The sequence below is a fragment of the Athene noctua genome, chromosome 1, assembly GCF_965140245.1.
Source record: "Athene noctua chromosome 1, bAthNoc1.hap1.1, whole genome shotgun sequence".
Classification (NCBI taxonomy): domain Eukaryota; kingdom Metazoa; phylum Chordata; class Aves; order Strigiformes; family Strigidae; genus Athene; species Athene noctua.
Window position 1 is genome coordinate 53,778,382 of NC_134037.1, and position 26,374 is coordinate 53,804,755.

The following is a 26,374-nucleotide window of genomic DNA, read 5'->3' on the forward strand; positions in this document are numbered from 1 at the left end:
TGTGCACGGCTCTTCATCCTCCAGGCATCCGTGGGCTGCTGCCACATGATGCCTTAATGCCTGATCGGCCAGCCTGTGCTCACAGGGACATCTAAACAAGCCCTGAGCTCCTCGCTCAGGCAGCTTCTCCTTCCTGTGCCCTTTCTGTGGCACTGGGAGTGGAGGAGGCAGCCACCTGCCCGGCATTCCTCCCTTTAGACGGGCCCTCTCTGGGCACCTGCCACTGTGTCAGCCCCTCTTTATGGCTGTGAGGCGAAGCTGTGACGCAGGCGCTTATTTCCTCTTTGTCAGGGAATGACTGCTCACATTTCCGGAGGGAAACTTCAAGCGGCTGGGAGCAGCGCGTGCCCCCAAGCAGAGCAGTAAATACAATTGGATCGGTGGCAGTGCAGTGATCCCCCGCAGCCTCAGCTGATCTTCCCCATGGAGAAACCCCATGTCGATGTGGCCCTCCAGTTGGCAGTCCTGACCTCCTCCTTCCCTCCCTCCTCCCTCAAGACACAGGCCAGCAGGACACCAAGCCTCCCTTTCGGGGCATCCCGAAGTTGTCCTTCGCTGCCCCCAGACTTCCTGGGCAGTCCCTGCTCCGCCAGCAACTCCCAGCCAGACCTAGACACAACAGGCAATCGATCCTTGTGGCTGGAGTGGCTGCATGACAGCCGCAGTTGTTTGAGTCAGCTGAAGCTTTAATCCCTCTGGTTTGGACTCAAGCGTGGCAGCTCTGCTGCACAGCTGTTTTGCACCATGAGCACCCCAACAGCTGGCATTTTCAGTGGAGCTGCCTGAGCCCCGAGCTGCACCACACCTGGATCTGGTGGCTGCCCGCCTCGCCAGCCTCCCACTGGCCTCCCTCCCCAGAGCAGCGAAGGCCCCACTGCAGCCTGGGCGTCACCGCAGGGAAGGGCAGCGAGGGGCCCAAGGCCACACAGCAGCCAAAACCAGAGCCTTGAAGAAGTACACAGGGTGGGAATGGGGAGGGAGAACTGCTCTGAGCAGTCCCTGACCTTCCTGCGCCTCACGTGAAGGACTGAGGCGGTGTTTGCAGTGCATCGACCAGCTCCCCAGGGAGTGGGGAGTGCGGGCAGTCGCGGCTGGGCATGGGGACTCAGTGGGCAGAGTCTTCCATGAGGACGCTACATCAGTACCTGCATTTGTAGGTACTGTTTGTAAAGGGCTCTGCTGTACAGCCATCAAACATGCCTCCCTTCACACAGCAGAGCGGCCTCCCTTTTTGGCAATGGTTATGGACAGATTTCTTCCATTTTCCACTGGTTATACATACCATGGACACCAGGCTGCAACACCCAGCAAACAACAGTGGCCACCTGCCTCCCCTGTAGACAGTTGCCTGTTGGCCAGAGGAGGGGAGCTGTAGCTGTGACCCACACCAGCCTGCCCCAGCAGAGCTTGGCCAGCACTTCCAGGCCCAAAAATCACACCTATGGACCTAATGGTGTCTGCAGCTGTGACAAAATGACCAATCTCTGTCCCCTCTTTAACTTGTCAAACTGCAAAAACCAGCAGGTACTTGGAGCAGTTCCTCTCAGTTTCTTTACATACTTTCTTAGTAGCCTGAGAAAGAAGGAAAAAAAAAAGCTTGAAAGACACTCTCTGCTAACTGTGTTAACAGCACTGTCTGCTGAGTGTGTTTCAAAACAAAGATAAGGTCCAGCCCAAACCTAAGTACCCTCCCACAAAGTTGTAGAAACTGCTATCAATTAACTTGCTCTTGGGTTAGAGAACTTAGACAACAGATATCCAAGTGGATTTCAGCATTTCAAAAGCCTCCCCTGTCCCCAAAACTAAGGCCATTCTAATTGCTTTATTGAAGGCCTATTTTATATTTCTGAAGTCTTCCTACTGACTTCACTGAAAGCCAGATCAAACTCTGAACTCTTAAAGTTAGTATCTTCTCATCTGTATATTATTTACAAGCAGAATGTGATGCGTCATTTTGGGCCTGTTATAGAAAGTACAGATTAATATTCAAGTGCCGGATGAGTGTTTTCATTTGCAAGGCAACTAACATGGAGCTTGTTTATAAAAAGTGGTTTCTAGTCCTTCAGGAGTTGTAATATTTCATTATTGATTAGGAAGATAATGTTAATATTGAGTGCTGCTTCTTATATTTTCCTACTGCATGTGTATTTTCAGAGAACCTAATCATAAATGTTTTTGCTTCCAAATGATTAACTGTTCAAATAAAGCACTGTCACATTGCTCCACTTTTGACATTGGTGTTGTGAATTAACCTGGAGACATTGCAACGAGCATTTAATCCCATCTGCCTCAGCGTAACACACACGACATGCTCGCTCCTGTTCTCTGCATTCAGCTCGCCTCTTGCTGCTCTTGCACTATGAGGGAAGCTGGGGCTTTCTTTCATGTCTTGCTGTTTAGATTGCTAGGCACATGCCTACAAAAATATTTTCCCCCTTTTTTTTAAGGCTCTTGCTGTGGAATTTTTCAGTCACGCCCTGGAGAGACACCTGAAAGGAGAGAAAACAGTACCTGGCTGTTAGCTTGTGCAGTGCTTCTAATTAAACCTTGCATAATGACAAAAACCCTCCTGCCATTTGTTAAGATTTTCCCCACAGCATTATGCATTCTCTTAATTAAGAGCAGAAGCTAAGTAATACCTATTTTATTCCCTCTTGCTTCCAATTAGTCATCCATTGATCATTACCCACTCAACATTTGACAATTAACAGAGCCCCCACTCTCTGCAGGACCGGGATGTGTAGTCCTTCAGAAATGACACGTCTAGAATAACATGAGGGGAGCTGTGTGGGCGAGTAATGGGGCGAGAGGTAGGGGGAAGGGGAGGAGAAGGCCACCCAAGTGGAACAAAAGACGTGTAACATATGCAAATGTTCAGTATGTGGTATGTGTTTTATACGCTGGATGTATATGAGGTCATATACACAGCTCAGCTGGCGGCTGCACTGCTTTTGGGAGGCATGGGAATTTGAGGGAACACTTGAGCTCTCGTGTATGATCAAATGTACCTAGTCCTCTGTCTTTAAGACGCAAAATGGTTCCTGATTTGGCTCTTTGCCTCTGCTTTTTTAGGAGAGCAGGAGTTAGCGTTCACTTCTCCATTGTCACCAGGACAGTGAGCTGTACCAACACACCCTGCCAAGTCACCCCAAGACCCAGTGGCAGCTACTCGCAGCCATGCCCGAGCTGCTGCCGATGGCCAGGACCATGGCGGCTCCGGGAGCCAGAGGGGCCTCCAGGGAAGCCACAAGCACCTTCTGCATCGCTGCTCCCCTCTAGGAGCCTGGCCCAGTGGGAGGGATGGCCCCGGCCCCACCTGGAGGGGTGTGCTAGGACCACCACACCCCTTTCCCAACACCAGGGACCCTTCCTGTATGAGTAGCATCTTCTAGATGGGGAAATCCAGCAGTGCAGCGGGGCTAGAAGGCAGTCCAGAGCCTGAACTCTGGCAGTGAATAAAGTGTAGGGGATGCCAGGGCTTTTGGGCAGGCTTCCACATGAGGGTGAGCCCTAGGATCAGCAAGTAAGGCTGCAACACGGTCAGGAAGCTTCCCTGCATCCTTTTTTTCTTTTTCCAGATGAAAATCCATCCATTACAGGGCTAAGGGATTTTGTGTGAAGCTGTGACAATAAGTAGCTGAGCAAACTTCTCAAGACTCTGGGTGTAGGGGCTTGGTAACAAATGCTGATGCACAGAAAAAGCAAACCAGAACCTTCGGTAAGCTCTAGCCAGGCTGTAGAGGAAGGAGGATAATCTCCTTTCTTTGCTCTTTGCCCTTTTAGCTATTCACAGAGTTTAATGCTGAGTTATTCCCAGCGATGAGGCTAACAATCAAACTTCCATCTGGCCTGGTCAGGCAGATGCAACACTTTTGCCCTCCAGTCACAGGCACACCACTCCTGCAATCTTTTTTTCCTATCTTGAACATACACTGTTCACCCCTACCCTATAACAGAGAAGATATTTACACTTGGTGAGAGAAACTGCAGTTCATGCTCACCAGTCTGCTCTAATCTGATCACCCAAATCCCTGGTCACGGCAAAACACAGCCGCTGCGAGCACAGCTGGTGCTGCAACCTTTGGATCTCCCTCTGCACTATGTGATGCACAGCCTACCAGCTAATGACCTGTTTTTCCTGGGAGGGCACTCTTCTCTCCTTTAGGCCCTCCTGCATTCTCACACCACAGACCTCAAACTGCAGTCATGCCCTTGGGAGAAATGTTTTCTCTGTCCCTGACTTTGAAATCAGCTGCAGTTTGCTCTTTGCAGTAGTCAGAGACCCACAGCATCACTGGGCTGTAGCAGCAGTGTTTGATGCTACCACCCCTCTCCTGGTTTGGTAATAGGGATTATCACTGTCATGTAGTGGAAGCCAGGGGAAAAAAAAAAAAGAGAATCTCTTTCTTCTGTTCTTAACACCATTCTGTCCTCTAATCTACTCATGTCCAGATCTTACATTTTAAGCATTCAGCTGCAGGGGAGGAATACAAGGAGAGGATTGACATTTGTGTAGGTATAGATGGTTTTGTGTGCGAACTGCATTTTGAGATACAGCAATACATACACACATACGTAAGAATGCTGGCTGTATGAAAAGTCAACAGAAAATATCTCACAGACTTATGTGAAGTAGCATTTCCCCTCTAACATTCAAAATGAACCTCAGTAACCTGGTTTTAGCTGTCAGAATTTCTCCTAACAAATTCAGAAGCAGTGAGAGGGAGACACCAACACCTTACACCAGTGGCATCCTGGCAAAGGGCCTCTTTCCTTTTTCTGCTGAAAGGACATGGGTTCTGGTTTGGTCTGTGCAGGAAAATCCAAAATTGAAGTGTCCCCTTCTTCAGTTAAGATGGCAGGGAAAGCTGCCCCAATTGACAAGAGTCCCTTCAGCGATAAAATTTCCCTGTGTATGAGTCACAGGAAATTATAATCACTGCTTACTGAGATTGCAGAACACAATGAGATTTCTGAGCTACAAACAGACTTCAATTATTCCTGAAAGACAGACAGACCCTCAAACTGACACGATTGGAGAAAATAAATATCCTTTTGTCTGCACTGCTGGTGGTAATTTCCCATCAGACAGGAAAAGACTTCTTTGATGAATGAATATTGTCTACACATTAGAAGAGGAGCTACTGTATATCTCCTAATAGCTCTTGCATGCTTGGGCTCAGCCTCATGTGAGGCCCTTAAACCCCTTGGGTACAATGTGGTAGCATTCATTAGTGTACTGCATATTTTTATTGCAGCATTTGAGAAAAGTATGGTGCATATTAAAATAAATTTGAGCAACTTCCCACTCACCTTGAAGCTATGTGGCAAGGTCAAATACATTTAGCAATCTTCCTTCCTAGTCTGCAGGTAGTCCTTTCAAGTCTAGAGGCTTCAGGAGAAACGCTTGCACTGGAGACAGATTTTTCCATTGTGATTATTCTTGTAATTTTAGCAGTTAATCACTTTTCTATTTTGTGTTTACTTGTGGTAATTAAATCAAAACCAGAGTGTCACATAGAACTAAGTCAAGCATTGTTTGCAGAAGCTAAAGAATATCATGTTAGTGTCTTCTTGAAGACCCACCAAGTCTCACATCATTTCCTCCTCATAGAAATATGTTAACAGGCATTAATCATACTAATCATCCCTTTCACAGCAGCATTACATTTCTGCCTGTTGTTCTTCCTGGGACTGGTATTGGATTAAGCTCGGCCTAAAGATGCCTGGGTCACCCCAAAGAGTCCTTTCAGCTGCTGGTACGTTACCTGTTCTAGAACTTTGCTGGCACACCATGGTACATTTTACAGGTGGGCTGGTGGGGGGACCATTTGGCCAATTGTTTTTATCCAGATGGGATTTATTTAGCCTTGCATTAAAAAAAAATTATTGGGCAGAACAGGGGATTCTTAATCTCATAATTCCACTCTTACAATCACCACACAGCTATCTGTGGTGTATACACAGTGCTTAAGAAAAGGTTTTTATTAATTTATAGCAAAAATGCTAACAACCTTGTTTAAATTTTTGCTAATGTTTTTATTTGAGAGATTAAAAAACCCAAACAACAAAACTCCCAACATTAAGAAAAAGAAGCGGAAGAGCTACCGATGAGAAATGGTTTGGATTTGCCACTCAACAGTGGCATCAGTCTGCACACAAGCCAGCTGCAGGCAGAGATGTGGCAGAGACCAACATGGTACTCATAGACCGAATGCAATACAAGGAACAGCAAACCCAAGAATCAGAAATAAAGGCCATAAAACCCCAACAATGCCCCATCTGAGTCTTACTTACAACAAGAAACATAGGCAAAACTTATGTTTTAGGCTCATCCCACATTACAGATGGAAACTGCACTTAAGTTTGTGGCATAGCGAAGGCTGCTAAGGAACCTGGCAGAATGGCCATGCTTTGCCATCGAGCACTGGGCTGAGTACGTGACATTTTGGCTTTGCCAGCCTACTGAGTTACTATGGAGTCCTCAGTTCAGTGGATGACTTTTTAAGGCAGGGGGGTAGCTGTGGGAAAAAAGAGGACCACGACTTCCTTTGTAAGTACTAAGAGGAAGCTAAAAGTCCAGCAAGATTTATGGCCTCTTCAGTACTCCACAGCTACAGGTACAGCAACATTGAATATATCATGTACATAACATTACTTATAGACTCTACATGTAAAACGTTAACCAATTTATCATGGAAATCTTGTAACAAGCAACATTGCCATATAAATTCACACTTCAAGAAAGGCTAAGTGTGGAAGCCTCCATTGCAAGATGATTTTCAGTCAACGTTTTGTATAGAAAATATTAAAACAATGATAATTTGTTCTCTGAATCTCAATTCATTATTGGGTTAGTTTTCAGGAACGGAAAAAGGTTTGCTTTAGAAAGTGTGTGAATATTCGGAATATGAATTCACAATGTAAGTGTTAAATAATTTTTTAAAAAGTTTCAACTGTCAGGAAGTCTTACTTGGCTGCAATATTTAAAGCAATAACAGAAATACAAGGCATAGAAAATATTTTCCTGCAACACTTGTAAAAGTATTCACGTTAAATGCAACAGAACTATTGAAGAAAAAAATGCTGGTAGAACAGAGAAATGAGAGACTAGCTATGCATTCAACCATCTTCCTTACAGTTGAACTCCAGCTTTTTAAAAACATAATAACTTCATAATTAGGAAAATGATGTTCCATAGATAACTGGTCTGCATACTCCTATGAAATATGATGCCTCAATGGCATGACACCCCTTCCTGAAAAGTTTTTATCTCATCTCCACCATTATCTCCACAGTTTAAACAAAAGAACAACTATCCAAATGTAAAATGCTCTTTTTTTTAATTACTAAATTAAGAAAGTTAAACAGTTTTAAAATGTAAACTTGCAAATAAACCATAACAAAATGTAATTAAGACTTTAAAATTTGCAACTCAGTATTAAAAACTCAATAGAAATAGAAAGGAATTTTTTTTTTTTTTTTTTTTTTGGTTAAACGTAAGTAATTCAAGGCTGGTACAGACAACTGAAAAGGTAATACTTTGTTCTGTGCATCCCCCATGAAATGTAAAGAAGTGCATAGTAATTCCACTGGAGAACTTGCAGACATAAAGAAAGTAATTTCATTAGCAGTACAGGACATTTAACACACTTATTTTACAATGGAAAAATGTTACACATAAAACAGAAAAATCCTAGTTTCATGACCAACAGTTTAGCAGGTGGACATGGCTAAAATGCTATGATTTAAAGACCATCTGAATGTGGTTACACTGTTTAATAAATCTTTTTGAAACATTTCAGTATATATGTTTTGATACAAGAAGTCCTTGCAGTTTCAATTTTCCAGTTCAAACGGTGATGGTGTAGTTTTCTTGCTTTAAATATGTTCGTTTTAATTTCAAGAACAAATCATCACACACTTGTCAAACATTGGAAACATTACTGTAAATACAGCACATGATTCCTGAAAGAGCAAAGTTACAACCATCTACAGGTACATAATCATAAACAAAAAGTGCAATCCAATTTAAAAAAATCATGCTTGGCAAAAGCCAAAAATTAGATCACTGGCTTTCAGAATTCCACCAGTGTTTTCATGTCTTCAGTAAAATTATCGCTTTCTGGGTACTGCTGCAGCAGGAGTCATTCAATTCCAAATGAGTTTCCTCTGCAATAGCACCCATATACTGTATGTACAGGTATGTATATATATTATATATATTTTTTTATATATAAAAAAGCAAAAAACCAAACACCTGTCCTGATTTTTTTTTTTATTAGTTAAAACATGAAAAAAAATGTTTTAGACAAAGAGGCCACTTCTGGAAAATAATACTTTTAGTTGAATCAGGAGAAGACTAGTTAAAATCACATAGGTTTTGCGTTTTAAAAAAAGGAAAGCACTAGGATCAGTTATTGGCACTGAGTTACTATTTACAATGAACAGAGGTTTTGCAGTTTACATAACATCAATACAATGCAGTTTTGGAGTCTTTGATTAAGAAAAAGACAAGTGTTTTTCTCCTTTTCATCCAGGACATTCAGATTATTAGGACAAGTGGTCATAGGCAAGGGCTGCAGAAGTTCCCAGCTTCAGCCCCTCCTGTGCATGGCGGTGCTGGAAGATGCTGCACTCTGGAGAAGCCGATCACGGAGTTGGAAGGTGAAGGCCAAGTGGGGCAGGGCTGAGAAACACCTGGTGATTCATGACAGTGTCTGGAGACCAGGGATTTACAGGTTGTCACCGGGCTGGTATTGGGGTTCTGTTGCAGTGAAGTAGTCTTCAAGGAAACCCTGCAAGTATTCGAAAGTTGGACGCTCCTCTGGGTCTTTTTTCCAGCAGTGGATCATAAGCTCGTGCAAGGAGATGGGACAGTCCTGAGGACATGGCATCCGATAACCACGTTCTACTTGCTCCAAGACTTCACGGTTATTCATGCCTGTAAAGAGAAGACATCCACACTGTTAAATTACAGGAAAATTAACCCGAGTATAACTGTATCTAAAATACATATGGTTTTCTCAATCATACTAGTTTCTTTTGGTTCAGGCAAAGGAAACAAAACTACGCCAATGTCCTGTTTCAGCTCTTCATCTACTGCAAGGTAACCTGAATTATTTTCTTTTTCAGTAGAGGGTTTTAGGATCCAGTGATGAGTAAAACACTACTCCCATGGTTACCATCTTGGCTTACTCACAATCAGTGGGATTTGGCGCTTTCCCTCTCCAACAACAGTAGCCGTGAAATATGGGAAATGGTTCAGGAAAATAAATGCATTACAACAAACACTACTGAAAATTCTAGAAATGAAGATGAATTTTTGAAACCCTTGCTCTGAGCATGGGCCTTTCTTGAAGTGCTCTGTGAGGTCATGCGGCAAAGACTTCAAGACAAACTCTGGGCTACCGGGGATGTCCAGCAGCATTCCCTTCAACATCAGTTCAGAAGCTTACTGCTGCTGCTGCTGCTCTGCACTCCCTTGATCTGTGCTAGCTAGTATTATTTCTACCATATTTCACCGTTCCATCCCAACCCAGAAAAGAACAAACTTGCTCAGAATACAAGTCAAATGCCAAGCAAACAGCTCCACTGCACAGCCACAGCTCTCTCTCAAAAAAGGTAAGAAGTTATATCACTATCATGCTTGTCTCTAAGAGGCAAGCCAGGCCCTTTGCTACCTTGTCTTTTCTATGCAACCCCTTCAAACCCTTGATTTCTCTGCTGAAGTGCTTTTCACCATATGTTAATTGCAGTTAATCTCAGCTTCAGTTTAAGTATCTCTTCCAGTAATTCCTTTGGCTTTTGAACAGTACCAAAGGTAAGACTGGCACCACAGGCATGCAGAAGTATGTCAGAGAAAGAGTGCACACTGACTGCAAGCTTTGTGGCTTGCCAGTTGGCAAGCCCTGCCCCAGCCTGCTGCTGAAAAATATCTGCAAGTTTCACTCCCCTGACTTAGTGAGTCCTGCCAAGCAGCTCTGCAGGAGAACGACTAGTGACACTCAAGTTCCTCCATGACCAAATCTAGAAACCCGCATCTTAATGTTGTTCTTTCTGTTAGTTTACCCTCTCCCTGGCTTCTAAGACACCATCCTTCCCTGGGTCTCTTCTGAGTACTCTGTTCTTTCAGGGTGTCCTCTTTTCTTGGCCCACCTTCAGGACCCTGGGGATCACCTCTAGCTCCTATTTTTGGTAAACTTATTTGTGAGAAATAATTCAACCACCTTCTTCAATACAGATTCACTTGTCTACTCCAAACCTTGACTAGTGGTAATAATATCCTTCCACTGTGTAGCATTTAGGCTGGTGACTTAGATCTATCCTTGGATTTGGTCTTTATGTCCTCACATCCTGACTGTGTTTAATTCTTCAAGATGTTTTGAAAGGAGCATCTGCAAAATACAGTTTTTCCTGACCATCCACATCTAGATTCTCATCTCATGTTGGGATTACAAAACACCTTTTCTTCTTATCTTGACAGGGTAATTTCCTCCTGCTGATATCCATTTGCAGTGTCTCTGCAAGGATCATTTTCTTAGCCTGTTACTGTAACCACCCTAGCATGCTCTTGCCACTTCCTACTTGTTGCTTACTATGTAAAATACCAGATCCTTGTCTTCACTTTCAAAGCCTCCCACAGGTTGCCCCACTAGCATTTAGGCTCTTATTTGGCCAAGTCCTGGTCAAGCCACAGTTCTGGTTAGCTTACTGCAGCACCTTTGATTTTCAAACAAGCACTGATGTGCTGTTTCTTATGCTGCCTCTTGTTCGTGGAGGAACCTCCCCATAAAACTGCTTCATCCTCCGACAGACCTCTCCTTACCGTTCCCTTTAGCAGTGATAATTGCAAAAAGAAAGGTTAGATTTACAGTATTTCCTAATGGTCGAACCAACACTTTAGCACTGGTTTCTTGTGTTTGAGTTATCATCTGCATCTGCCCACTGTATTTTTGGAGTTAGATGTCATCAGTAGGAGCAAACACTCTGTACAGCACCTAAAGTGGTCTGTGGTTAGGACTCCACAGAATGATGAAAATAGAATAATAACAGTCCTCTGCAGACATCAGATTCTGCATAGAGTTAAGGTTCTCCTGTATTATTGACTCCAAACTGATGTTGTTAGGTCACACAGGCTCACAACAAACCAGAAAAACTTGCCACACACTGAACAAATGTTTGGGTGTTACTCATTATCCAGCAAGAACATTTTCAAACATATTTTACATTTTTATTAAATTACAAAATGACACTAGTGGTCTGTTAGTCATCACCAACCCAAAGGCAGCATTAACCCAAATCTTCTGGTCTTGCTGGTTTCAAGATGCTACAAGAGAAAAAAATGGGCATTTTTCTCATGTTGTATTCTCAATATAAGTTTTTAAAATTTCTGTTTTGGACAAAAATCTGCCCTCTTTTTTCATATTCTTGTCTTTGAACCAGCTGAACTACTGCATGTTTTGGGGTAAGAACTTCTGCTGTGTTTTGCCTCCCTTACATATTAAAGACTATGAAAATAAGTGTTACTAGTAACTCATCCATTGTATATACCTAAATCACAAACAAACTGCCTTCTTTGTTTTTATTTTTGCAGTACCTCTTTAAGTACAACATGACTGGGAGCAACAGCAGCAGAAAAGCTCCTTCCCAACTGATCTGTTATTCTAAGATATCAAATGTTCGGTATTTTTATTCAGTGTATTACTCAGTTGCTGCAAAACACGCTCTGAAACTCGATAATGAACTGTATGCTGCAAGAAAAACCCTGAGGAGAGAGAGAGGGGAGGAAAAACATGAACAGCTCTTCACTTTGCATTTAAAAAAAAAAAGATAGAAAAAAGAACATAAAAGAGACATTGCTGTCCAAAATCATAGTAATTTTTTGTCCCTGGAAAGTCAGTCAAGCCATGTTTTCTCATCACAGTATAATCCAGGAAAATGCCCTTTTTTCCTTTCTCCTTTCCCCTCCCTCCCGGTAAAACCCAGATAGGAAACTAAACCAAGTTCAGTTTCAAACAAGAAACCTCATGTTTCTTACTGGAATTCATACATCCAGCAAGTACTGCAGCACCTAGGATATGCCAAAGAAATTTTGTCAGTTTTGACATGTACTGCTAATTTAAAAAAGGAGTTTCAAAACATGTTTTTCAAAATCAATTGCATTATTAGTCAGACTTATAAAACCAGCAGTGTTTCAGGTATACTTTTTATGTCTGAAAAGGCCTATTTATGTTTACAAACCTATTATCTATATTCACTTATCTTATCCTACAAGTTTTAATGTTTCTCTTTTGATAGTGGGAGCTTGTTGTATCTGCACTTCTAACACCACAGAGAATATCTGAGCAGTCTGTACAACTCCACTCTCCTAATGAATACCCGAGAGTTTCAACTCTTTTAGTAAATAATAAATGAAATTCTGCTTGCAGTATGCTTCTAGACACCTTAAAAGTTTATTGTAAAATCCTCAAATCTGTGGAATAAAATACTCAGCAATATTCTTTTGTAGATTACAGATATTTCACCTGAAGAATCAGTTTGTGCTAATGATGTTTCTAGAATTACCATTTGGATGAAGAAGGAAATACCCAAATTCCAAAACATGGCTTTTCCATTAGCTTTTTTTCCCTGAGAAGACCAAATATGAAAACCTCCCACCATCCAGCTTTATTAGTGAAACCTCCAATAACCTTAGGATTCCAGAGGATATAGCTACTTAATGCTCAACACAATACAAATCTACTGTCTATATGGACTGGGGACAGAAACACAATGCTGCTTGACTCTTCCTAGAAAACCTGCAGTACTAAGAGTTACTGTGACATAAAAGAGGATGTAAAGTTTCCAGTTGTGGCTAAAGAAAACACTGGAAAGTGCTTTGGAGTGCTCTGAGGAGCGTGATTAGACAGATGGAGCACAGCAGATGTGCTTTCAGACCAACGATCAAATTAATACAGACACAAATGCTTAAAGTAAGCCTCAACAGCTCAGCTGCTGTCCATCCCCAGAAATGCCATATTTCAGATTTTCCAAGAACCCAGAGCTGTGCCTCTGCTCATGTTCAAAGATTCCTCAGACATGGACACGTTGGCCCTTCTCTAGTACAACTGAGAATGTAAAACTGTGTAGTCCTCCAGAGGGGCTGGATCATGTTGGCACTCAGAGCATGCTTTCAAAAGAGAGGGTTACAATAGAGATAGGTTGATTTTTGGTTTTGTTTTTTTTTTTTTCAGTTTGATCTAGAAGCAGAACTTCTAACTTTGATGGACAGCTCCAAACAAAAGACAGAGGGGAGGGCACAGGGATGGGATATGGGACTTAGGCAGGAAGATTATTCCATACACAGGCACAACAGTGCACTGAAGGGAACAGGAAAACTCCTAAAGGAAGACAACCTTTGAAGCATAATGCTGTTCTTACTGAGTACAATATGAACCTAGTTATTTCTGTGCAAAAATAAAACAAGTTTTAAAAATCTGGAAGTTATGACACTTCATTTAGAAATTAAGGCCTGAAAACTCCCATCAACTCCTCATCCTCAAAACACCCACAGAGCTAGGCTATTAATATCTGATTTTTTTTTTTAATTTTATTTTTTTTTTAGTTTGTCCGTTTTGGTTTTATTTTTAAAAATAACATTATTTGCTTGGTATAAGAGATGCAACTTTGAGCTACAGCATTTGGGAGAGGAGATTTCCTTCTCACAAAGCAACCCACCTGAGCTTATCTGTGCTATGTGCTGAGTATGCATCTCTCTCAGCTCCTTATCTACCATCCGTGATGATGGTACACACACCTATGCTGGCTCACTGATGTGCTCTTGGCCCCAACCTTGAGCAGTGTAGTATTCACTCTTGTGAACTTGTGGCCCAGCTTCCCCCCAGGGATGCGGAGGCTGAACAGAGCTCCCCAGGGGCTGCAAAGCTGCTTGGAGCCCGGACTCAAAGACCTGCCTGGCTAGAGGCAGCAATGTGGATAGCATCGTGGTGGCTGTCACACTATACATAAAATGTCTTGATGTGACAAGTGCAGAAGAAAGCAGAAGGGGCAAGGTCAGAGGTACTTGTTCAATGCACCTGAGATTTTTGCCTATCCAAAAGGCAACATGTTAAACAAAACATCAATTCTCTGACTGCTGCTGGAGAAATGCAGCCTCCTACTCTTTAAAAAACTCCATTAAAAAGGACTCCATTAAAAAACCCCAAACTAAGATCTAAGGGGAATTTGTGAAAGGGGAAAGAAACAGATACTGAAAAAGGTTGACTAAGCAGACTATTTTTTAAAGCTGGCTCCTCTTCTGCCCACATCTAGGTTTTACTTCCCCACTGTAATAGTGGAAACAGAACTTCAATGCCCAGAAAGACTGTGAAAGTTGCTTATTTCAGTCTGCTGCCTTGTGAAAAGAATGGAAACACATTAGGGAAGGCTAGGAAAAAGCACTAATAAATTAGTTATCATAGTGGTCCCTTATGTTAATTGACAGAGAAACAGGCTTGGTTGAAGGATGAAGATGAGGACACTTGTTAAAAAGTCAGTCTTGCTTGTAGGAGCTATAGGGTCTGGGGCAAGGCTTGATTATGAACTCTAGCCTCATCTTCATTTCTGCCAGGAAAACATTCACGGCTCACGTGTCCTGCCACTGCTCCAAAATGCTTTTCCAAAATGGAGCATCAGGAGAGGAACTAATTGAAATCTGGGGGCCAATGAAGGCCAAGTCCTGTTCCACACAGTCTATTCCCTTCCTGTATACTGCCTGACTTCTCCTTCTGTCCTCCTCTTTGTGCTTCTCCCTCCTACACAAGCTTAAAACAATGCCTGGTTCTTCCAAGGCATGAGGTACAGTGCCCTGCAGACATGGTTACCACCACAGAACTGGGATATGTGCTATAAATAACCTCTTCAGGCACTAAGATCTTGTCAAGCAAGAGAGCAATCCCTTTGTCTGCGGGCCTCTCCCCGCTCCCCCCCGGCCTGCTACAAGCTGTAAGCAGGAACATCAGGACAATATGCCCACAACTGTTTCAGAAACTGGGTATTATTACAGCAGAGCCACAGGTCCATGACGCTCTTTGTTTCAAGGCTGACCCTTTCCAGAGCTTGCAAATCCACATGCCTGGGGTGTCAAAGTAGTTGGCAGTGCCTACAAACTGCATTCTCTCACCTATAGGTTGTCTACCCGGGTGAAGAGGACTGACTCTTGTCTCTCAGGGTTGTTGAACTCCCATCTTTTCCTCCTTGTGCAAGCCATGCTGTGATGGCAGGAGAAGCCCCGTGGGTGCACCTGAACCCCACTCCCTGACCCAGACAGGGATCTGAACTCATGAAGCTTCAACTGTTCAGGCAGTCCTTCCTCTCCACAGCATGAAGCAGGGATGGATGATCCTTTTTATGTCAGGGTAAAATAGAGTCTTTTCTGAGGAGCTCAGGAGGTCTTTGTCACCTTGGGAAGTCCAAGCCCTCTTTTCAACCCACATGCAAAGACAGACCCTTCTGAGAAGGCTCCAGTTTCTCTCCACCGTTGCCCTCGGCCTATAAAAGCTCTCCCAGTTAGGGTCTGGGGAACGGGATCAAATTGAAATCTCTAAAGACTTTGGAAATTCAAATTTAAAATAGAGGCTGCCCTTAGGTAAAACTGACAGAGAGAGGAGTGATGGTGACCATGATGGCTGAGCAGGGTACGAGTCCTGGTGGGAAGGAAGGGCCCTGGAGTAGAGTTCGGGCAGTGCGCAACCAAGGCAGTACATGACCATCCATAAAATTGCCGACTTTGAGATATGTGACACAAAAAGTTGCTTCCAGCTACTTGATGTCTTCCTAGCACAGGTGGGAGAGAGTGAGCCAGAAGGACTTTCAGTATGTGAGGGCTTTATGTAGTGAGGGATGATGGGGGAGGATGGTGCTGAGAGAGCAGAGATACCGCTAGTTGTCTTTGATTGCTCAAATTGCTACATAATAAAACTATCCACATTTTCAGAATGCAGACCATGTCTGAGATTCCTGTCATGGGTCCTACAAGAAGTTATATATTGCAAGCACTTAAATGCACATCCAGTGGCCTCTTTCTCCTTCAGGAGGGAAAGGAACACTTGTGAAATGCAGATATCCTCTACTGCCATGGCCAACACTGTGTTCACTTACAAACTTGTGAGTTAACATAGGGTTTAGATGGTCACTTTTGCCTGGAATAGTATTTTCCCTGTGTGTGCATGTGTCTGTGCTCATGTATGTGATAGAAGAGAAGGCTAGTCACTGAGCATCTCTGCCCTACCAATGTGGAGCTCAGGGAAAAAAAAATCGCCTTAACTCTGCCCTGGTTGGCAAGAGCCCCTGTGCATCCAGTCCCCTGGTAGTGACTAGGAATTTTCTCTTCCTGCAGTCCAGAGAGAAGCATTGCCCACCATCTGGGAGGAACAGCATGTCAGCTAAGCCTTACACATCTTCTTTCTGTCTTTGACCTTTGCACACAGTGCCATGTCTGCATTTAACCCTCAATAAACCTGGTGAAATCACATCTCTCCCACGCCACTTCCAGTAATCCTCATGGCAATCTTTGTGCCAGCTACTGACACAGCGACTCCATGTCCTGGCAACACCCGCTTTTCTTTAACCACATGTGGAAGTGCTGGGCAGAGGGACTCATCCATCCCACAGAAACACGTCATCTCACTTTCTGCTACCTCATTCTGTTGTCACAATCACAGTTTTGCTAAGCTGCTCCCTGTTAATCATGCCAAAATTCACTGTTGATCACAAGAAGCCTTCCAGTTCCCATATTCTGCTCCCAAATAATCAGCTACTGGCTGCTAGGCACCAGCAAAGTTGAAATTCCTGGTAAAACTCTGAAAGTTTAGTTTTGCTGAGTTCAGCCTCTGAAGTGACATAAGATACCACAGGATAAACTGAACTCCACCCCGATGCTTCTCCTGTGCGATCTGATGTATGGATCTGACTGCTTGATCATGGCACAGATTGGAAAATTGGAACTGCTTTAGGGCACTTTCCATTAAATCAGCTGCAGTGCACACAGCTGTACTGGTGAGTATTTAGATAATTTTTCTTGTATGAAAAGATTAAAGATGCAGCTAGATGCCCTGTTGTTAGTATCTGTGCTGATAAGAAAATGAAGGGATTAGGTTCTTTTCCATGTAGCGCACTGCTTTCACCTCACCTCTTTTCTCTTCACCTGAATGCCTACAACCTTCAGGGGGGCAACAGAATGAAAAGGTCTTTCTAAGCACAGGCAGATCCAATCACCTCTCCTACAAATCTTAATCCATTGGATACTTGGCAGGGTTTCAACAAAGAGCCATGGGGCCTCCAGTTCCCCCATGCAGAGAATCTGGCCCCACTGTGACCCTGCCATGAGCTCTGCCCTGCGCATTACAGAATTATTTTCTTTCCTTTCCATCCATCTTGAAAGCAAGGATTGAAATTTAAGAGTTTCAAAAAAACAGATCTGGTAATACCAGACATTCAGACAGTCATCAAACATCGCAGAGAACCAGACTGACAGAATAAATGGAGTTTTCAAACTTACACAGAACTTATGCATGATAACCATCCTCCTTTGAGTCCAGTGAAAATAAAGAAACATTCCCGTTTAAGCATATGGCTCGCTCCCACTCCTTTCCCCAGGTGAGGCAGGGCTCAGACTGTTTTCTTACCTGGGTATGGCACTCTCCCTTTTGTTACCAGCTCTGTCAGTAGGATCCCAAAAGACCACACATCTGACTTTATTGTGAACCTTCCATACAATGCTGCTTCTGGCGCAGTCCATTTAATGGGAAACTTTGCACCTAATGAAAGAGTAAATGAATCTTAATCAGAATAGAGGCAGAGTCAAAGTACCAGTTTGCAGGTGACTGTTGTGTTCTGCAACATGTGCAGGTGGGCAGAGCTGCAAGGCAAGCGTTAACAAACAGCTCCATGGAGTATGGTCAGAGAGGACAGGAGGGTGGAATGTGTAGGGCAGAAAGGAAGACTTAGCAGGGAAGGGGTGGGTTTGTCCCACATCCCAAGAGAAGGCTAAAACGTTTTAATTCAGGCTTGAAGTTTTATTTAAAAAAAAGTTTTTAAAAACCAAAAAGCTTAATATAACAGAAATTCTTCCAGAATGTTTTAAATTAACATTTCCCTGTGATATTTGCAAGTCAAACACAGTTAGCACGTATGAATAGAAGTGAGATTTATTGGAAATGTACCTCCTAGTTTCCCTGCTCAAGCTGAGGAAAATGCAAAACAAACATGGTAAAAACGTAAATGAAAAACAAACCTAATATTTCATGAGAAACATGCAAGGACTTACAAATAATACTGCCATTCGAGTTGCTTGGAGTGCAGTGATGTCAAGGCACAACTTTGGCCTGTGATTTATAACTTGACAGTGTACTTTAAGCTCCTGGCACTGAAAAGCCTGTAGTGCCTTAAATACGTGCAGTTCTAATGTGCTCATCCATCATCAGAGCTTGCAGGAGCCAGTTGTGGTATGGATGGTAAGATAACAAGCCTTTAAACACTGATTTATTTGCTTTTCCAATCATTTACTGTTTTCTTAGGGAAAATATTTTCAGTATGACTTTAAAGAAAAGTCTTGTGGTAATAATTAACTCGTAGTATGTACGAAAAAATATGCAGACATTTCCCTGGTGTCTTGTATTAACATACAGGCAAAAGAGTTGCATTGCTTATTGCTGATCCCTAGTGACAAACACTCTTGAATTTGGAAACAGACTGACTCTGACTTCTCACCACCCTCTCATAAAAGTTCCCTTAGCTTTCAGGAGGAGTGTGGAAAGTGTAACAACGTGGACAAATCACTCTCAGGGAGTGAAGTTACGGCACTGTTTACAGTTCCCTGCTGGAGCTGTTCTGCCATCACATCCAGTGCTCTATGCCCTGTATCTTCTGCTGTACTCTGCAATCTGACATGACTCAGAGTACAAAGTAAACAAGGCAATTCTCATGTCCTTACTTAGTAAAACATCAGGTGTGCTAAAATTTTTCCTGCTCTACATGTGAGGGATCCTAAGAGAATATTACTCAGAAACAAATACGTTTTTCTAGGGAAAACTGCAGTTGCTCAAGTAAGTCTTGCTAAATTAAAAGATGCAAGTCAGTTTCAAATCCCTAATGCCTGAAGTCAGGAATTTAAATCTAGTCAAGCATCAATACATCAATGGTTAAAGATGCTGGAGGATTTTTGGGTGTCTATTCACTTTCAAAAAAGCCTGCATCTTCTGTAATTTCATTAGTTGATATGCAGGCAGGAGCTAAAATTTGGGTGCTCAGCTTTGATCTCAATCTCCCTAACTTACACTTCTTTGTGGGACCAATCGTAGTTTACAAGACTCAAAATTTAGAGAACTTCATCTTCTCTTAAAAACTGCCTTGGCCATGATGTCCAAGATCTCTGCAGCAAGAGCCTGCCATCACTTCAGCCTCTGTCCTGGAAGCTGGTCCCGCTTCAGCAGCACCAGCAGCCATGTGGGGTTGGCAACCAGCTCCCCCAGCCACCAGCTATACACCCCTTTCTGATCCCTGGAAAAAAGGGCTATACACCCCTTTCTGATCCCTGGAAAAACTGCAAACTGCATGTATCTTGTGGTCAGACTTCTCAGGCCTACAGTGCATGGTTTTAGATGGGCTTGTGCAAGCATGCCATGAATATGAGGGCCAGTGTCCCTGTGCTCTCTCATATGTGCAGCTGAGAGAGTCACACGCACACACCGTGCCAGCTGAACAAATAGTTCCCAGCTGGCCAGCAGCCTGAAGGCTTGGATGTTGGCTGGTGGTGTGTGAGATAGCCAAGCATGAGCGCTTGCTCACTCACGTGTTGCATACATTTTATTTAATTTTTTTTTTTTTTCTTTAATCAGTTGTGTTTTTCTGAGAAACTGAGACAAACTTGGTCTAATTCCCTGGTGCCTCATAATCAGACCCAAAGGTACCAACCACCTACAACTCATCTTTGGAGGAAAGAAATCTCTTCAGACTCCTTTGTGGCCAACTCCCCTGGTATTTTTGTCCTCCTCATCTACTGCCGGTGTGGGACTGGGAGGTGAGTGTGTGGTATGTCGAGAGACCATGGGAAGATGAGAAGCGAGGTAAGTGAGGACGGGGGAAAATTCCAGCACATCCCTTTTCCTGAGAGGTAGAGCAGTACAAACCCCATTGGACTGTGATGAGCACTGCTGGAGAAGACAAATGGTCTGTGTTGTGGATCTTCCAATGACAGGATAACTACTTGTTGGGATTCTAGAGGACTTTCTGCGAGAGAATGGCCATGTGAGCAATCCTGCGTGAGAACAAGACTGATAAGAGCCTCAGCCAAGCAAGAATGCGATAAGGATGTGACCCTGAATGAGGGGGGAGAAACTCGACGAGACAAACACCCCCCGGAAGGGGTTGGGACGGAAGAGGAAGTTACACAAGGCAGGAAGTCTGGCAAGGCTGATGGGGCACTTTTTATCCAGTCATAAGAAGGTTTAAAGCCCGGGCTAAGTTAACTGTCCAATCTTGAGGACTTGTACTGCATGTTACTCACGTGTGCGGGAGAACATTATAAAAGGGCTTTCTTAGTTGTAATAAACGGGCATTGCTTGATCACATTGGTCGTGTGCGTGCTCAGCTCTCCCGCAGCTACTCATTACATTTCTATGTTGCCCCCGCTGTGGGTGATCTCCTGGATGAAATAATCAATACAAAAATCACATGTTCTGCATTTTGTGAATATCCTGAACTTTGGTTTGAAGTGATAGATGGGGAGGAGGGAAAGTCAAGGTTGGCAGAGAGGTTGTTAGCAGAGCCCTGCCTCGTGTTTTTCTGGACCAGCCATGTGCGTGGGAGGCTACATGGTCCCAGAAAGCCTGCAATCCAGTATGGCACAGCCATCAGTAAGGGGAGAGACCAGTGAGGACATAGCAGGCTGGCCACCTGCACAGCTGCAGGTACAAGGCATTCACTGCCAAAACACAAAGAGATCACACACACCCTATGTGAATGGGGCAGAGGGGGCTGCATGTGTCTAACAGGGATCCCCCCAAAGTCCTGCCTCCTGTCTAATGTCTGGCACTGGAGACAGGCAAAAATCCCTGAACGTGTTGAGCCCTGCTCCGAAGCCTCCTGATTGCTACTGCTATACGAAGCGTTCGCACAGGCCAGATGCTGTGCACGACTCCTGACCGACACACAGTCTCCGTGCTTATATTCTTCTCAACGCATCGATTAAAAAACCCATCCCCTCCCTCTACCCAGACCTCAGCAGCTTATTAAACAAGCCGACTTTGTGCTGCAAACAAATTACAGCATCAGAGCACCAGATAAAATGCATATTACTGACAAGCATGTTAATAAATCTGATAAGCTAAATTACCCCAGCTGACAAGGCAGCCCATCTCCTACTTTGAAGGCAGATTTTATATCAGTGGGGGGGATTTATCTTCCTTTTTTTTTTGCTGGCACCCATTTTATTACAAACTAGCAGGTCAGTAACTCCATGTGTACAAACCAACCGCACACCACATTCATTAGGTCAGGATACCCTGTCTTTGCCCCAGAGCAAGATACTAATCTGCAGTTTTTATCTCTGTCCCTTTTTTGAAACATTTCAGCCTGAGGAAAGCCTTTTTTGGGTTCTACACTGCTCGAAACCACATCAAGCCAGAGCTGCTCATACAATTTACTGTTAGGACAACCAGCCCTGCCTTCTACCTCTGAGGACTTTTGTGAGCCTCATCCTTGTTCTAAGGACCTCTGCCTGGCTCTGCCCAGGCATTCACACAGGTTATCTCCCAGGAGGATTTCCTTGGGAAAAATCAATCCGTGGCCCTGCTTTAATTCTTTGTCAGCTATAAGCAGGTCATGTGATTAGAAGGAGCGGAGGGGGCTGGGATAACTCAGTGACCTTGACGTACAACTCTCAGCATGGTTTCTTCTGAGGCGAGTGAAAATCCCTCAGAGCTTTGTTTTTTTTCAGATCTAAATCTCCACAAAGCAGAAATTTCTGAAATTCATGCCCCTGAGCCGCTGCCAGTTTGATAGTGATCCTGATTCCAGAAATGCTACAAAGCTGCTACCTCTAGAACCTTAAAACCAAACCCAATGCAGCACCCAAAGCTCTAAGACCCAAAACCCAGGGGAACTCTTGCAATAGCGACCAGAGAACGTGGTGCAGCACCAAATTGCTCCTGGGGCTGGAAAGGGAAAGCCTCAAAAGGTAAAAATGAAGTGCTGAAGCAAGCATGTAACAGGAAACGAGTCAGCCCTGGTAGGCGATGATGAGTGCTGTGTGGGAGGGACTGCGCAATTACATTTTTTGTGCTGTGAGAACGAACATGAAATTACAAGCCTGGCAAAACATCAGCGATCAGAAGCAGGCTCCGCAGGCCGACCCCTCCCTGGGAAGTGGGGGACAAGAGGCGGAACTGCGGGTCTAGACACCCCCCTCTCCCTCTGCCTGCATGACCCCCACTTCCCCTCGCCCTTCCTCTTGACCCAGCCGTGATCCTTCTCACAGAGCAGATGGCATCTCTGTAGGAGCATATCAGTGATCCCTCTCCGGGACCCCTGGGGGCTGGCTGTTGAGAAGCAAGAGTCCTTCCTCCTGTCTGCTCCAGGCTGGTCTGGGGAATGGCAGGTAAGGAGCAAGGACAATGCCCTGGATGTTACAGCCTGCAGTACAGTCAGTTGTGAACAAGAGAGATCTGATTAGCTTGTGAGCTGTGAGCCAAGTCTCTGCAAAAGGACTGGGGAGAGCCTAGAAGGGGGAAAAAAAATCCCAGCTCATTTCTAGGAAATCAAAATAAGAAACATCACTTGTTTTTAAGCAGGGCAGAAAGGAGATATTTCTAAGTGTTAAGGAGGCAAAAAAGATCTGAGAGTTTACAAACACGTACTAGAGTTCCCAAAATAGCTCTGACTTGTCTGGAAGGCATCAGAAAGATCCTTATTGTTTCATGTGTGCTTGGAGCGACACTGCTGCAAGTGCTGCCAGTGTATGCAGTAGAAACACAGCCTGGAAAATGCGCTTTTTTTTTTTTTTTTTTTTTTTTATTAAGGCAATTTTAAATTTGTATCAGCTGCTACTGCTTAGAATAGTAACAACTCTTCCCCGGCAATTCTGTGGAGCACTCAGCACTCTCCACAAAAATGCCATGTGCTTGGCCAAAACTCCACAGAGCTGTGAACTAGATCAGAGTGAGGGTAGCAGAACTGCATGGGAAATCTTGTCTTTAGGAGGTGATGGGAAGTTTCTCTCTGTCCTGTAGAATACCAGGAGTTTTAAGTCTTGCCTTACAGGACTGACACAAACATCATCACTGATGGAAGGAAACAAGACCGAATGCCTGACGCTGGCCAAGGAGGAAGATGTTGCAACAGCAAGAGCCAAAAGAAGCAAGCCCCAGTGGTGCAGGCTGCAATACAGTTCACCAGCATAGCCTTTAAAATGGGCGTCACTTTAACAGGCATGTTTTTCCCCTTTGATTACTCACTTCCTCTAAAAGCAAGAGGAGCCAAATACTCATTACAAGCCAAGAACTTTTTTTGCATTATTTAATGGCAGTGTATAGCTGCTAGTCACACACTTTAAATCATTAGTGGCATGACCATCTCTTTCCTTCCTGACAATTGCTGAGAAATGGCAGTGCAGACAACGAACCGCTTTTTATTTACCTCTCATAAATTAGGAACAGTCAGGCCTCCTTTGTTCAAACCAAAAAGAAAATAAACCGGTCAGTAAAACGTTACCACCAGGCTCGGTAATACCCACATAGGTTCAGGAATCCTGCACTCTAGCCTGCTGGGTCTCAAAGCATCCCCATCTGTTTCCTTTCAAAATATTTAATCGGAGACAAAAGTGACAGTGGGGGAAGGGAACAGAAGATCAAGCAAGGCTGGAGAAAACCACCTCTTACCCACGCCAACAATGAGCTCTGTATTAACACACTTAAGCCAAGAGAAGGACGACTGCTGAGGAGTGACCAGAAGCTTTAATCTTCAGATTTTGTAAGGCAAAACATTTCCTTTCTCCCACAGGAGCTGCCAGTCTGGAGCGTGCTCCATCCCCCTCCCCTCCGCTGGCCAGGCTCTCCTTCTGTGTCAAAATTCCCACTGAAGCAGTAGTCAGCTAGATAAACAGAGCAGTCCCCAGATGCATCCCCTTGGAGGCTGAAGTAATAGGTCATGGGAAACAAGCAGAGGCAACCATTTCCTTCTGATACTGTGGTCTCCACCAAGCAATGCTCAAACTGAAGTTTAACTAAACAAACCAGGACTGAATCCCACTTGAAGAAAAATTCCAGTGGCACATGAGAAATCATGTTTCTTCCTCAGTAAATTAAAGGTCCTAGGCTCACCCTGGCTGCCTGACTGGCTTGAAATCCAGGTTAATTGCAATGAAATGTAAACTGAGAGTGTTCTGCTTGGTCAAAAATGCACCCCTCCCTAGAACAAGCTACCACTTAGGAAAGGGTCAAAAAAAAAATAGTGGAAGTAGGAAAACCTTTCTACAAGATGCCTGTGATTACAGCTCTTTGGGACTCTCTTCTAAGGAATTCTGTAGTTCTGAAGGACTTAAGCCTGACCCTGTGGTCAGAGGAAGGAAGTACTGTCCATTGCCCTGAACTATGGGAAGGATGGGTGTCTTCTCCATACTGGTACCGTGAGATGAAGCCAGGCAAAAACAATTCAGATCTCTGGATCATCAGCAATGCAGGTTAAAAGCTAAGTTAAATACTTATCCCTTCCCAGTCACTTTTTCCACAATACAAATGATTTCTGTGATGGAAAAAGGGCAGGAGATGGAAAAAGGGCAATGACTAAAATTCCTCTCTGCCGGTCCCAGTGTGATGCTTTTCTCAGCTCAAAGTTCTCCCACCAAAATCCAGTAATTTTCATTGTCTTAAAAAAATCGAAGCTTGTCCTCAACATCAGTTAGGCAGGTTTTCACAGCTTTCTAACATGTGAAGAGGGCAAAACTATTCTGAGGGATTTAAACCAGGAAGTAAACAGGTCATCAGAGGATTTCCTAGGGATCAGGAGCCTGAAGAGATCTGGCCAGATGTAGGTCACATACTTGTCTATTAAACCAAATAATTAGTCTTGTCAAACTATACGTTGGGTGGTTTCCAAAGTGAACAAAAGACACGGCAGTAAAACAGACAGAAACAGAGATAATACAGGACACTGTTTCAAAGCCATTTTGCAGACTGGATCGGGCTGCCTCGTGCAAGGAAAACTCTTCTCATTTTACACAGGGGAAGGGCAAGCACGCAGCTTTCTGTCTACCAGAGTCTGCAGACACTCTTATTACTCTGGAGAGAATGACACGAGGCTATTTTTTCTAGCCAGGAACAATTCCCACCCTCAGGATGAAATCAGTAGTTGTTAACTCTCTGCATGAGTACCTACCACGGGATCTTCAAGGGCACCCCCAAAATATTCAAGCCTCGCTGTCCATATCTGAAGCAAGCAACTTTTAGGGTGGGGACAGCCTGTGGTCCACATCCCTGTCACTAGGTACTGCTGACAGCAGTTCAGAGGGGTGTGAATGGCATGAGAGCTGCTGCTACCAGGCCAAGACAAGGCATGTTGGAAGCTCTCTGGCTCCTTCTGTCAACACTTGAAAGTTACTGATAGAGATTAGCTCTTTCCTAAGAATTAATGGCAAAATCCATGCTGAAACAGGGACTTCTGGTCAAGAAAAAAACCTCACAACAGGAAGGGGTAAATGCAGGTTATGAGGTACTTAACCGACCTGTGCTTTCTGACGACATACAACAGGGTTTAATGGGACACTCCTCGGCTTTGGCACTGAAATGGATGAAGCGGTATTTACCGACACATATTGAGCAAGCACTACCGTGTACTGCCAACAGAAAGAGAACAAAACTGTAGCTCTGCAAACTTGGATCAACATCTGACAACTAAGCATGACTTGTAAAGAATGACTAACTACAAAGAGACTGTGTCATGGCTCAGTCTGAACACACACATACTGTTTAAAAAAAGCTACAATACTCTTTGATACTTTTTTATAGTGTATCAGTGGTCGGCTGTGCCCAGCACTCTGTGTGGCACTGGAAACCGCTTTTCCTATTAAAGTAACTTTTTAAGTTCCCAAGGAAAACACAGTGCTCAGAAAGACAGCTCCATTGCATAGAGACACAATTCTTTGACCCGTTTGAAATGAAGGAAATAAGAATAGTGCAGCAATGTTGATAGCAGTAGCACAGCAATGTTGACAGCGGTTAGTAAATACTAGAAGGCACACAATGAAAGGAACAGCTTACATAGGCTTTTCTGGATTACCCCATTCAGGCTTTCAAGGCTGGTAATTAAAGTATCCTCTTTGTTACGGCACCATGAGGATCTA

General features: G+C 43.8%; 1 protein-coding gene across 2 annotated transcripts in view; it reads right to left on the reverse strand.

The window, feature by feature from the left end:
- Positions 1-7,605: 7,605 nt before the first annotated feature.
- Positions 7,606-26,374, reverse strand: part of FYN (FYN proto-oncogene, Src family tyrosine kinase) — a 136,850-nt gene continuing 118,081 nt past the window's right edge. For both annotated transcript variants that reach the window (XM_074896176.1, XM_074896175.1), the window contains exons 13-14: positions 17,667-17,798; positions 7,606-8,944 (exon numbers count right to left, since the gene is read on the reverse strand). In XM_074896176.1, coding sequence (XP_074752277.1) covers positions 8,736-8,944; positions 17,667-17,798 — 341 coding nt within the window. In that variant the 3' untranslated portion in view covers positions 7,606-8,735. The remainder of the gene's footprint in view (positions 8,945-17,666; positions 17,799-26,374) is intronic.